Source organism: Muscardinus avellanarius, assembly GCF_963383645.1.
Source record: "Muscardinus avellanarius genome assembly, chromosome: 4".
NCBI classification, from domain to species: Eukaryota; Metazoa; Chordata; class Mammalia; order Rodentia; family Gliridae; genus Muscardinus; species Muscardinus avellanarius.
Window position 1 is genome coordinate 147,659,766 of NC_137789.1, and position 14,009 is coordinate 147,673,774.

Below are 14,009 nucleotides of genomic sequence, written 5' to 3' on the forward strand. Positions count from 1 at the left end.
AAACTGCATTTCAAAACCACCACTCAACAGGCATAGCAAGTCTGCCTTTCACATGTGAAATTTCACAAGGGACTGCCAAGACCAAAAGACTCCCCAGGAAAGAGGACTCAAGGCAATCTTTAACTTTGCCTGGCCCTGGAAGCACCTCTGTTACTGAAGGTGGGATGGGGGGTAGGGATACACAGAGCTAACAGTCTCTTGAAACCCACACCCAATACAAACCTGCACAGTCTTAACTCCAAGGGGGGCACTGCCCTGCACGTAGCACCACAATATATCCTCATAACATCCCTGGAGGTTCTTCTGCCATCAGCCCCCTCTTACAGACAGGGAAACTGAGGCAGAAAGGTTAAGTAATTCACCAAAAGTTTCATGGCAAGTAAGTGGTAAAAATTAGCCCATGCTCAAAATTTCAGCTACTCAAGCCTCCTTACATGTTTCATGGTGCATCTCTAGAATTAAAATTACATTCTGAAACAATCAACTCTGATAAGGCATTATTGTATAATAAAGAATGTGACTGGCTTTGATGGGCATGTCTTTGTTACTCTTGAGCCCTTCAGATCCTACCTGGGTGTATGGTAATGAGATGCCTCAGGATAAGGGAGAGTCACCAGGAGGTCACCTAGGCAGAGGAGGTGAGCCTGAACTCACCTTCAGGGAGAAAGAGGAGGGATGAATACTTCACTGAGTCGTGTGGTCCGTGACCCACTTAATCATGTCAGCCTAATGCAAATCCAATAAAAACTTTGAACCCTGAGCCTGGTGGAGCTTTCTAGCTGCAGAACACTTCCATGTAGCAAGAAGGTGACATACCCTAATTCCTAATTCCACGGGGAGAGGGCACCAAAATTCCCTGATGGAGACCCACCCAGACCTCTCCCCACGCATCTCTTCATTTACCTAGTCTTGACTTGCATGGTCTACAACTCATTAATGTCAGTATAACCTTTCTTGAGTTCAGTAACTCCATCTAATGAACTAGATATGAGGGGATCCTATGAACACCCAAATCTGTAACCAGTTATTCAGAAGCACAGGTGGCCTGGGAACCCTCAAGTGTAGCTGGTGTCCAAATTGAGGACAGTCTTGCTGGAGACGATGCCCTTAGCTGTGGTCTACCGCCAGCTCTGAGTGGTTAGCATCGGAATTGAGTTGTATATCCACACACCAGTTGGAGTCAGAATAGGCCTCATTACTTTTCTTTATGCTAGTTTATGAACCAGTCTGACACTTCAATCTGCCAGATGTTCAATAAGAATTTAGGGACTGATTGAATCTATAGTGATGAATAATGTTATCCAGAAGCAAAATGTTTAAAGAGTTCTGAATTAGGTAATACAGTGTAGGCATTTAAAAACAGAGGGAGAGCCGGGCGTGGTGGCGCACGCTTGTAATCCCCGCGCTTGGGAGGTGGAGACAGGAGGATTGCTCAGGTTCGAAGCCAGCCGCGCTGGAGTAAGAGACCCTGTTTCAAAAATATAAAAATAGGTCTGGGAGTGTAGCCCGGAGGTAGAAGGGCTTCTAGGAACCCCAGTACCATAAAAAAAACAAAACAGAGGGAGAGGGGGGCGGAGGGAGGGAGGGAGAGGGGGAGCGCGCGCATGCAATATCACTTTTCTGTTCCTTCTTTCCTGCCTCTCTCTGCCTTGGGTCTCTTATCTGAAAAATGGGAAGAATAACAGAACTGTCTTCCTGGGGTTGCTGTGAGCTTTGCCCCTGGTAAGCACTCTCTGCACTCCTTTATTAATGCCACTGCTTTGTTAAACCATAAAAGGCCGAAGTGATCTAAGGTATCAAAGCAAATGGTCTAGGGTCTTTGTTGAGGGCTAGATTGCTTATAATGTTTCTCAAAGTGTGGTATAGGGACCACTGGCGTTATAGGATGTGTTTTAGGTAACGTACATACTTTTTGGTTTTTATTTTAATGTGTATATATCAATTTTAATAGCGAGCTGACAACTCAAACCTATGATTTCACACATGTTATTAATAGAGACGAGTTTCTTTTAAAAAAGGTTTCGGAGATAAATACTAAGCATCATTAACAGGACCTGTGGAGTGCAGACACAAGAAAGCCTGCAAAGTCCTGGGCCTTGAGGCTCAGAGGCAGGGCTGGTTCTTGAGTACCATCTTTTCTACAAGTCAGGGTGCTTCCTGTTAACAACACTGTCGCTTCTTCGGGCTTGGTTAGAGATGCCGCAAGGCCGCAGCAGACAGCCCACTTAGCCAGCCAGGCCGGGAGAGGATGTGGCTAGTGAGGCCACTCTAAGAAGCAGACTGCCAGGGCGGAGCCCCAAAGATGCTCACTGGGCACAGAGAGAGGGAACATGGAGCCGCCTCCTCCCTCGAGACCTTTCTCTACCTCCTCTGCTTTCCTTCCCTTCTTGGCCTGACATCCAAAGAAGATTCCATCCCTTCCTCCCTCCTTCTACAATGATTTCTTAAAATGTAAAGACTATTCAATGCCTTCCTACACATTTAGAAAACAAAATCTAGAGGGCTTCCTCTCTTGCCCTCAGTACCTGACCCCAACAGCCCTTCCTCTGTGGCCCCAGTGTCTCAAGTTACAGCTCTGAGGCATGATATTAGTCACAGTAAGAGCAAGGCACTTCCCCAGTGCCCAGGCCTGACCATGGCTCCTGCTGGACCATGTTTATTTGTGTTGTTTTTAAAATTCTGGTCAGAAACTCAGGGCAGGGTGGTATTTTATAGCAGTGACCCAGAGAGGGTAAAAAACATGCCTCAGGTCACAGAGTAATGGGAGGCCAGAAAGCCAGGCTTCTGGGTCCCTGGGTCTGCCCCAGCCTCCAGGGAGCTGCAGAGTAAGCAGCTCAGGGTGGGAGCCTGGGGTAGAAATACCCTCTCGTCCCTCTCACTTCCCAGGGCTGTCTCCCCAGCCTTCTCTACAAAATCCCACCGCCCTGGCCTCCCTCGCAAGTGCCTCTTCTCCAGTGGAAGATTAACGGGACGCCAAAGCACCCCAATGCTCTTCAAGCATAAATTGCAAGAAAAACATTTAGAATATTGATTAAGTGCTCCATGCTCGAAGATTTAAATTTACCTCCTGTATTTCCAGGATTAGCTGACATAATGGGGTCAGTCTGCCGGCACAAATGATTTACAGAACACCCATTGGCAGCTTTCCTTTGAAAACTCAACACTTAAAATTTTCACTTGGTCACAGCCAGCCGAGCCCCGGGTATTTAGCAAGTTCGGATAATCACCTTCCTGCCACCTCTGGAGTTTTGGGGTTTGGCCCCTGGCAAGAGCTTTCCAGACCCTTTCTGGACTGGTGTGGCTCTTTCTAGAATGAAAAGACTTTATTTGAGTAAGATGCTGCACCAGGGCTGCCATGGGGAAGGAGTGGGGCCATCTAAATAGAGATTATCTTCAGTATTCTCAGGAATTAGTTATTATTATGTCTTTCCTCTGCAATCTGCAAACCACTAGGCTAACATCCTGGAGTGCCCAATCTGTTGTTGAAGTTTGATACCATTCTGGGAAGAAAAGGGAAGACATAAGACTCTGCTGGGAGCGGGAATATGGGCCTCGACTGAGATCTAGTGAATGGAGCCAGCTCTCAGTAGGGTAGGCGCCTACCCCACTGCCACCACACACACAGGAGGGCAGGCGGGGTCCCTGCTGCGAGCCCTTAGGGTCCATGCAGCCTGCCTTCCAGGGAAGATGCTCTGTCTGTTGGGGGCGAGGGCTGGTGAAGAGACTGACCTCAGCATTGCTGGTCTGGGAAAGAAGTCTTCCTCCCAAGGCTGTCTGTGTGGATCCTGCTCGCATTTCTATTAGAACCCAGAAAGTGGCTTGGCCCATTCCTGTCTAGAATGCATGTTTAAAAGGCCAACTAGGACCAGGCATAGAGGCGCATGGTTGTAATCCCAAGCATTTGGGAGGCTGAGACAGGAGGATCAGGGTTCACCAACCCCAGCTACTCAGTGAGGCCCTTTGCAACTCAGTGAAACCCTGTTTTAAAAATAAAGAATAAAAGATAAGGCTGGAGGTATAGCTCCAAGGTAGAATGCCCCTGGGTTCCTTCCCCAGTACTGCAAATAAAAAAAGAAGTCCAACTAGGATGAAACTAGGATGAGGCAGGAGACCTACGCCTGAGATCTACAACTGCTCCCTTCCATGGCTTGAGGCTCGTACTTTCCTTAGAGCTCCTGCCATAGGCCCACAGCTCGCCTCCAATCTCCCTGCAGGCCCAGGTGTTGAGTGTGTGACCCTTGACCTGCCTCAATCCCTTTCAGGGGAAAGGGGGTCTAGAGAGGCAGAGGCAGGGAAATTAGTCCTGGGCGGTGGTGGCCAGTCTCTAGTAATCAGCCCTCTCTGTCCACAAGCTCTGAAGACTCAAACAACCGCAGATCCAGAATATTTATTTAAAGATTGCATCTGCATTGAGCATGCACTGACTTTTCTTTTTGTCATTATTCTGCAGACAATACGAATCATTTATATTGCATTGAGTATTATAAGTATGGGAGAGGGGAGTAGGATATATACAGAAGAGATCACAGCATCCATGGAGTCTGGTAGCTCTGGGGCACCTGGGAACAAGGTCCTGCAGATATCAAGGAACAACGGTACTCTATTTGAACACAGAAAGCTGAGACCTCCAAAGGCCACAGTCAGAAATCTTCACCACGAGGCGCCAGAGTTGAGCAGCTTACAAGGATGCAAAAGGGAAAATTCTCCAACACTGACTTACATCCCCAAAGATATTTACTTTAAATAAGCGACAAGTAGAGTCCTTTGGGGTTGAATATCCTGAGTGTTTCCAGCTACTGGACCACTCAAGTATACAGATGATAAAGTAATTGGTAGAATTATTAAGGTTTCTTTGTTTCTCATGTGACTACTTTGTGCAAGTCAGAGGGCCAGGCAAACAATAGCTCAGCTTGCGTCACGCTTGTTACTAATATGACTGCCAATTAATCCTGACATGGGAGCTTAGCGGGTTCCCCAAACCCGGTATTTTACCACCTCAGGGGGTTAGCACTTGGACATTTCCATGACATTTCATACTAATCAATCAACTTTCCTTTTTTAAAGCTGAGCCTTTTGTGGGAACCACAGATGGACCCCCCCCTCCCTGGCCATGACACCCAGGACCACCCATTCCCCACACAGAAGGAATTGCCTTAGGTGTGTTGATAGTAATGCTTCCAGGCAGACTTTTGAAAGTGTTTATTCTTATTTCTTCCTTTCCAAGGGGGAAATCTATCTCAAATGTTAAGACAGATACTCCCTTCCCCGAGAATTTTCTCAGATTATTGTATATTTTAAAATATTACAAGAGGGCGCCTCTCGAGGGAAGTGAACTTTCGAGCTGCCAAGATCTCCGCCTGTCTCCAAATCTGTTACCAACGGATCCCGAGCTGGTTTAAGTCAGTTCTATTCTGAGTCACGACCTAGGCAGCTGTGACAAACGCCATTCTAAGATATTTCTAGGATCCCCCAGGCAAATGGTAATTCATCTGGAGTCAGCCAGGCAGGCAAAGGAAGTCAGATGCAAAAAAATGAGCCTCCTGGGAGCCCCGCGCTGGACGAGAGCCCTAAATCAGCTGGAGGGACCCTGCTCCCGAGGTGAACATCTTCACGGGCGTCACTGTCAACCCCCGCCCCGATTGCCAAGCCTCACATACAAAGGTCATCAAGCAGCTGCAATACGTTTTACTGGAAAACCTTCAGGCCTCCCTCTCCACTGTCTCCCGGACCTGAGGCAGGAAGAAACCAGTGTAAAGTAGGAGCTGAGTACTCATTCACCTCGTTGACCTTCAGGAGGAACAGGGCTCAGGGCCTCCCCAAATCCAGCTTCTCCTTTCCTCCTTTTCTATTCCTTACTTCCTCTTGGCTGTCTGCTCCTAATTCAAAGAAAGAGACCTGCTTGTCCAAGGTCTGGGAACTAGGCAAAATTACGCTGGCCTTGGGACCAGCCCAATAAACAACAGCAACAACAACAAAAGGTTGGGCTAAGTCACTAGCCTCTCTCTGCTTCAGTTGCCTTATTTGCAAAAGGGAAAGGTGCCAGCCACACGTGATTCCCGGGCTGCTATGAGTAATAAAGGGACAGGGCATTTGAAAACCACTGAAGACTATAATGCACCACCTATGTGTTTGTGCTAACTCACACCAGTGTTCCCTGGCACACCCCAACAGCCCCCCTTGAGCAGGCACACCATCACCGTCCACCTTGGTATAGGGACCAGGAGGCCAACAGACTCCAGATCAGGCATCACATGAGACATTTTTCTAAAGTTCATTCTGGAGCGTTCACTCTGGCCCTTTTAGTCCTCTTGATTCTAGCAGCAGGTCCACACTCCTTTGTGGATGGGGAAGTTGAGTGAGGCTTAGAGAGGTTAGAACACCTCTTTGTGCCACAGGTACAAAGCTGGTGAGGGCAAGGTCCAACTCATCTGGACTGCAAATTCCGTGCCCTTATCCCTGTGTACAAATTTCCTTTGTAAAAATATGAGCTCAATGTTTCAGGAGTCAGGTAAGATGCTGCAGGACGCTTGAAACCTCCTCGGGAGACAGATGCTATTTGTTTCTACTATGTATCACAAGCAAGAAAGGTGCCCTAATTCCTGGCCAGTCCCATTCCTCCATGCCTCTTCTGCCAAGAAGTCAAACAGCAGTCCTAAGAAACATCACACTTTAATTTTACTTTTGCCCCTCTATTTACAAAGCAGAATTCCTATCACTAACACAGGGAGTGGAAAGGCATGGTTTCTTGGGAATAGAGCTCATGTGTTTCCTGTGGTTGCCAGGGCAACCCTTTGGTGGTACACACAGTCCTCCAGGCAGCAAGGGGTGGTGGGGTAGATCTGTGTTGGAGGCAAAGCACTGGTTGTGTGGCCAAGCTGAGTCCTGCCCAATGGGAGTCCAAGTTGGGAGCTGGCTGGGGAAGAAGTGAATCCTTCCTGTGGCTGATAAGACTCCTCTCTGCTCATGGGGGAAACGAATTTTGTGGCCTTGCAAATGACGAGTCCTCAGCCTAGGCTGAGCTTCTGAGGATGTGGACAGGCTGCACTGTGCCTCCTCTTCTGCGTTCAATAGGGAAGGAATTTTAGTTTTAGCTTTAGAATGCTCAGCTCTGCAGTCTCCAAAGCACAGAGGGACTAAGTCAGTGGTCACTCCTGTCCACCTAGACATTTGCCAAAGGCTGGTTTAGCTGCGGCCAGAGCTTGCCTTAATTACTGCTCAGAAGCCACCACGGGCCCTCTGCTATCACCTTAGGATTACAGGGTCCTATCCCTCATCTGGTCACTCTTTCCTGACACTATAATCACAGTGAGCCCAAGAGGAATCAAGTGCTGACCTGGGAGCAAGAAGGCACTGAGCTCCAACCAGAGAGGAAGAGATCTGGTTCCCTGCTCTATCTTAGATTCACCTCCACCTGTCTGAGGGCTGCATGCAGGTCAGTTCCCTTCTCTGAAACTCATAGCCCTGTAGCAGGATAATGCAGTTAGATGCCACAGGATCTTACTTCAAGTCAGTCCTAGCTCTGACATTCTTTGCATAGACAGAGGAAACAGTAAAGACTCAAGAAATGCTTTGAAAGCTTGAAAAACATCAGGTTGATCCTGGGCCATGTGGTCTCCGTATCCACATCTCTTTAGAGGTTTGAATGAGTGTCTCTGAGGCTGTGTGTTAGGGTTGGGACTCAGGAGGACACAAGAGAAGAAAAAAAACACAAAGCTCAGATAAAAGGAACATAGTATATATAAAAAGGAGAGGGGAGCCAGGTGGGGTGGCACAGAGCTGTAACCCCAGTACTTGGGAGGCTGAGACCAGAGGACTGCAGTTCACGGGCAGCCTCAGCTACTTAGCGAGACCAGTCACAACTCAGTGAGACCCTGTTTCAAAAATAAAAAGACTAAAAAAATAGGGTTGGAGGTGTAGCCTGGAGATACAATGTCCTTGGGTTCCATTCCCAGTACTGCAAAAATAAAAATAAAATTAAAATAAAAATTAAAAAATAAAAATTCAAAATAAAAGGGCTGGGGGGTTTAACTTGGAGCTGAAATGTCCCTGGGTTCAGAAGAAGAAGAAAAAGGAAGAGAAGGACGGGGACCATGATGATGGAGAGGAGGAGGAGGAGACTTGACAGTGAGGAGACAGTAAACAAATCGCAAGTGGGAAAGCTGCCCTGACACTTCTGGGGAACAAAGTGGGTTGTGGGTAAAGATGGCATGTGGATAAAGAAGGCTCCGGGCAAGGATGGCCGTGAGCAGATCCTCGCTGAAGATGGTGGGGATGGGGGCTTTCTCCACTGAGAGTGTGAGGCAGCTGCCCCGTGCTTCTCGCAGAGTCGATGAAAATGTCCTTTTCTCCTGCATGGCAGGAGGTGGAAGCTACTATTTTTGTTGTTGTTGTTGTTGTTGTTGTTTTTGCGGTTCTGAGAATGGAACCCAGGGGCACTAAGTTGCTACCTCTGACCTACACCCCCAGCCCTTTATTTGTCTATTTATTTGGTGGTACTGGGGCTCCTGGAAACCCTCCTACCTCCGGGCTACACTCCCAGACACATAATTTTTATATTTTCATTTGGAAACAGGGTCTGTGCGATCCTCCTGTTTCCACCTCCCAAGCACGGGGATTATAAGCGGCTATTTTTTTTTTTTTTAAACAGCGTCTCACTGAGTTTCGAAGGGCCTCTCCCTAAGTAGCTGAGGCTGTCTGGGAACTGCGATCCTCCAGTCTCCACCTCCCGCCACCAGGGCTGGCTGGAACTCACTATTTGGTTAGTGATCACCACTCAACACAAAAACACAATAACCATGAAATGACTGAGCCTGGATTCCCTTCTGTGACCCACTAGCTCTGCAGCCCTGCACAGAAGCTTTGCTTCCCTGAAGCCCCGTGTCCTCCAATGCCAGAACAAGGCCTCGCTATCATAACATATAACATGGAAACGTCAATAAAAAGGCAGAGTAAACCGCTACTTCTGATTAAAGGCAGCAAATCACCATTTGTAGCTTGTTGTTATGCCCTTAGAGACCTCCATTAACCCCAAAGACGTTTCTTGACCATTCTCACTGGACTCTGATCACCTGCAGGGTTTTGCAGGGTAACATGTGGCTTCTCTGGCTACAGTTACTTTTGCTTCCTAAAGAACCAACCCACCCAGACTTCCACGTAAGCATTAAAGCTTAACTAATATCACTGTCCCTGGTTTATTTTCAGTGACAGTTACACACTCCAGGTTATATTTATTTTTAATTAATTAAATTTCTTTTGTTTGGTGGTACTGGGGGTGGAACCCAGAGGCTTTCTACCTCCGGGCTCTACTCCCAGATCTATTTTATATTTTATTTGGGAACAGGGTCTCACTAAGTTGCTGAGAGCCTCACTAAGTAGCTGAGGCTGGCTTCGAACCTATGCGATCCTCCTGTCTCCGCCTCCCAAGCGCAAGGATTACAAGTGCGCCACCACGCCCAGCTCCAAGTTATATTTAAATAACCATGTTGCCCGGGTATGGTGGTGCACGCTTGTAATCCCCGCGCTTAGGAGGCGGACACAGGAGGATCTGCAGGTTCGAAGCCAGCCACGCTGGCTTAAGAGACCCTGTTTCCCAATTTAAAAAAAATAAAAAATAGGTCTGGGAGTGTAGCCCGGAGGTAGAAGGGCTTCCAGGAACCCCAGTACCACTAAATAAATAAATAAATAAATAAATAAATAAATAAATAAATAATAACCATGTTGGTGACAAACCACACAGCTCCTTCCTTTTTTCAACAGTGGGCTGCTTTGTAGAGGACATGGAATCCATATCAGAAACAAAGAAAGAGCCAACCTGACTCTAACAGGATGTGAACAAAAACTGTAGGCTGAATCTGCACAGACCTCTCATTTTACTGGGCCAGATATAAGTACCTAGAACAAAGACACATGCCTAGTAAAGATCATTTAGTTCCACAATCCTCCTTTCTCTCCATCGTCTGACCTGTCACGATCTGTATATTTACAACACAGTTCCAAGATTCCAATTCAAGCAGCATCTTCTGTCTATGTGCCTGTCTGAAAATAAATCCATGTTGCCCCCGGAAGTGGGCCCCACTAGGAAATCTAGACCTGGTTCTCACCTGTAAATTTGCACAAGGCGGTAAAACGTGTGTGGGGATTTCATTCTCAGACCCTGAGGTCCCCAGGTGCTTGTTCTTGACCCGGAAGGCTGTGGTGGTGGTAGCCGTGGTGGTCTGCACTGGGAGAGCTGGCTGCCACACAGTCACATCGGAGCCATTGCCAAAGGCTTGAATTGCATTTTCTGCAGTAAAACAGGAGGAAATCCAATTTCAAAGTCAAGCAGCAAATGTAACAGGATACACACAGCCAGAGTGGCACACTAGAAATTCTGATTATAGCATGAACTTCTCTGAACAAAACCCATCCATCCATCTACTCTGCACGCTCTGAGAGCCAGTCTTTGGGGTCAGGTGCTCAGAAATCAATTCAGTCATTAAATACGGGACTGGACACTTAGCTTTACTCCACGAGCAACAAATATTTATTGTGATTCTATTTATGTGCCGGGTATTGAGCAAAATCCACACCCTGATACTCCTTTTTCAAGCTGTTTGAAACCAAGCTTCAGTCCTTTTAGAATCATAACTCTGCCATTTTTCCAAGAAAATCCTTATGCTTTGTCAAAACTCTGTCCTAAAAGCCAATTAATTAGTGCCTTTCTCTTTTAAGTACATCCTTAAAGAGGATACTGAGGCAAGTTGGTGGTATTCAACTCACTTGGCAGGCAAAATGTAGCCAGTTTCTTTAAAATAAAAATCTACCCTAGCCATTGATATCTCATGGAAATTTTAAGTCAGATTATTTTTCTTTCCTCTTTCTGCTCCCTGTCTTCCAAACAAAATCTGCATAATTAGATAGGAACAGCCCTGTTTAAATGAAAAGTTGAAAATGTAAAAACTTTAAAAGCCTATTACAATTTCCTGGGATTAGATTGTTTTTATGGCAAGAGTAAATTGGTTGTGTGTTGTTCCCGCCCCAAGATGAATAAAAAACACTGTTTAATCAGGTCTTCAGGGATTTGGCCTGGATTTAGGATTTTTTATTTCATATTCATTGTATAAGAAATCAGACTCCTTCATTTGGGACCTGAACATGCAAATTGTTAATCTATGACTCTTAGTTGGCATCTTTTTGATATACCAGGCCGAATAGTATCTTCCCTTTAGAAGTGACATTTTGTTATAAAATGATTATCCTTTGAGTCCTCTTGGATTAGCAAATTGGAAGCTTGTTTTCTACAACTTTAAACTGGTAGGGGGGCTTTCAGAAATAACTTCAAATTAATATAAATTCTTTTTTATGCTCTTCGCCATGCTACATGGCTTAACTGATGGGTGGGATGTTGAGACAGGAATATGGAAGGATCAGTTTCCTTAAATGACCCCAGAACAACAAAATACATCTTTTTCTTGCTAAAATGCATAGATTCCAGAGACCCTTGCCATTTATTGAAACTACCTGTGTTTTCCCCAGTGTGTCTGCCTTACCACCGTGAAGTCAACTGTTCACCTGCTCACGCATTCATCCATCCAAACACTACTGGAAGATCCACTAAGTACCAGGCACTGCTTCATATACTAAGCATAGGGTAGTGAACAAGAGAAACAAAAGGCAAAAGCCCCTCCTGAGACCAAAATTGTAGCGTTAGGTGAAATCTATAATACAAAGATGGTGGGACATGCTGGAACAAAATGTAGCAAGGGGGTGCATGAGCAGGCCTGGCGAGAACAGGAAGTTGATCTTGAGAGAAAGTGGTCCAGAAAAGCTTCCGAATCAAAGACCTGGCGTGATGCAACAGATGCCCGGCCACCACCTGCATCCCATTCTTCTCTCTTGCCCTCACATCTATCTGCCGTGCACTTGGCTTAGAGACAACTGCTCACTCCCCATACACTAGAAGTAAATAATTGCCTGTAGTTGTGTTCCTGGTAGGGAAATTTGGAAGAGGTTTGGCTTAATTTGAAGATAGCAGAATTGGATTTCTTCTTGCGAGTTACAATGGACATATTCTTAATTCCTCCCAGTTTAAGGGCTCTCATAAGAGACTAAATTTACAGCCCTGTGTCTTTGGTGCTCCATGCCCCACCTAATCCAAGTAGACACGGGAAGAGGGTGAAACACTCTGGCTGGCTTTGGCATTTGTTGCAGACCAAATGCATTTATTTTTATTGAAGAGTCATCAGCAATAAGATGCCAGGCGGCGCTACTCGTCACCGTAATGTTATTAAGCAGGAATAACTTTCTCTGCGAGGGAAAAGTTTTGCAGCTGACACAAGTAAAATCTCTCCTCACGCCAACTCTCCTGTCATTACTTTATCTTCATTAAGACTTGCATTCCGCGGGAAGAGTGCAAGATGTGGTCACTCCGCACTGGAGACTACTCTTGTGGGTTTGGATTTCACTTCGGAATCCAAAAGCTTGTGTTGTTTTCAAGAGGCCAAAGCAACTGATTCCGGACACATTATTCAAAGCACCTTCTATGCAGATAACTTCATGGGGGGGTAGGTGTTTTCTGTTCAACACAGTGAATTATGCAGAGATCTCAGAGTAACACTCCTAAGCTGTTTTGTGTGTAAATGATAAACTGTTAGGTAATTATTCAAAAATCAGCAGAATGTCATGGAGACATTGTCACTTGGGAATGAAGTCCCAGGGGAGTGGCTGAACCTCGATTCCTGGATATTTGTTTCATCCCTCCCCACCCAGGAAGTCAGACCTGGTCCCTGATGTTCAAGACTAGATTCTTCTCCAACAGGTCTTTCAATATCATGTACGAGCAAAGCCCTCCAGAGAGATGGGGGCTGAGCAAGGAGTCAGGCTTAGGGTCCTAACTCTGCCACAGATGGTCTAAGTGAATGCTAGCCTTTTACTCAGCTACTAAATGGAATAATACCCATGTCTCCTAATATTCTTGTAGATGCAGAAGATGAGATAATGCATATATTACAGTCCCTGTAAAGTGAATTCTAACACGCAGAAGACAAGCCATAAATGGTGGCTGCCACAAGACTGAGAGAAATTTTCAACTATCTCTGTCGGACTGTCACCAAGAGCCATCTAGGGGTATGCGAAGGGGACCCGGTACCGTGCTCTTGGGGTTCTATGGATGCCTGTTGTTCACAGGCCCACATTTCTCTCTGTCCCTGTCCCTTCGGGAAACATATTTCCAAATTGCCTAAAGGACACTGCAGTAATAACTGACTCCGTTTCCAAGCAGCTTCCCCCTCCACCAGCGCTTATCTCGTCTCCTGAGATAACCAACATCCTGCATCTTCTGGCTGCATCGCCTGCTTTCCCCACTCAAGATTTGTTGCTTCTGCTCTGAGCCAACACTGCAAATCCAAGGGGCTATTGATGTTAACATTCTAATTTTTCCCGGAGAGTCCTCGGAGGCCTATCCCCATCTAATTTGTCTGAGATTCTCACACTGTATATTCCTCCCAGGTTCTCAGAACCTTGGGAACGGACTCTCAGCCGGCTGCCAAGATCAAAATTTGATCTGCGGGTAGAAGTGTTCTTTCCCACATAATGGACCCTGGTTTATTGGAATCTCTTGCTCTTTCAGGCCTTTGGATTCCCAGTCTTGGCAGCACTCAGTTCATCACTGGGTTCAGTTCCCTTCTGCGTCGTGCAAATGGCCAATAAGAGCTGGCTTCACCATGGGCGACCAGAAAAAGGGACAGAAAGAGAGAGAGAGAGAGATGGACAAGTGCCAGCAGACACAGCTCAGACCCGAAGAGGAAAATGTGCGTAAGGTGTTTGCATGCTGCTTATTCTTTTTAACTCACTAAGACATGTGTTGTCCTTGAAGAAATTCAAAAATTTCAAGCACTCTTCCAGGTCATTGCCAATATTGCTGCAGTCACACCAGGGAGCCACGCTGAGGCTGTTGGAGTCGATGTAGTTGGGGGTCATGACTGTACCTACAGGGGCAAAGACAAGGCGTTTCACTCTCGTGCAATGATACG

General features: G+C 46.4%; 1 protein-coding gene across 2 annotated transcripts in view; it reads right to left on the reverse strand.

Moving 5' to 3' along the window:
• GFRA1 (GDNF family receptor alpha 1) overlaps nt 1-14,009 on the reverse strand; it is a gene marked incomplete at both ends in the record, with an annotated part of 212,380 nt that overhangs the window by 17,253 nt on the left and 181,118 nt on the right. For both annotated transcript variants that reach the window (XM_080695216.1, XM_080695215.1), the window contains 2 exons: nt 10,101-10,282; nt 13,830-13,964. In XM_080695216.1, the coding sequence (XP_080551342.1) occupies nt 10,101-10,282; nt 13,830-13,964 (317 nt within the window). The remainder of the gene's footprint in view (nt 1-10,100; nt 10,283-13,829; nt 13,965-14,009) is intronic.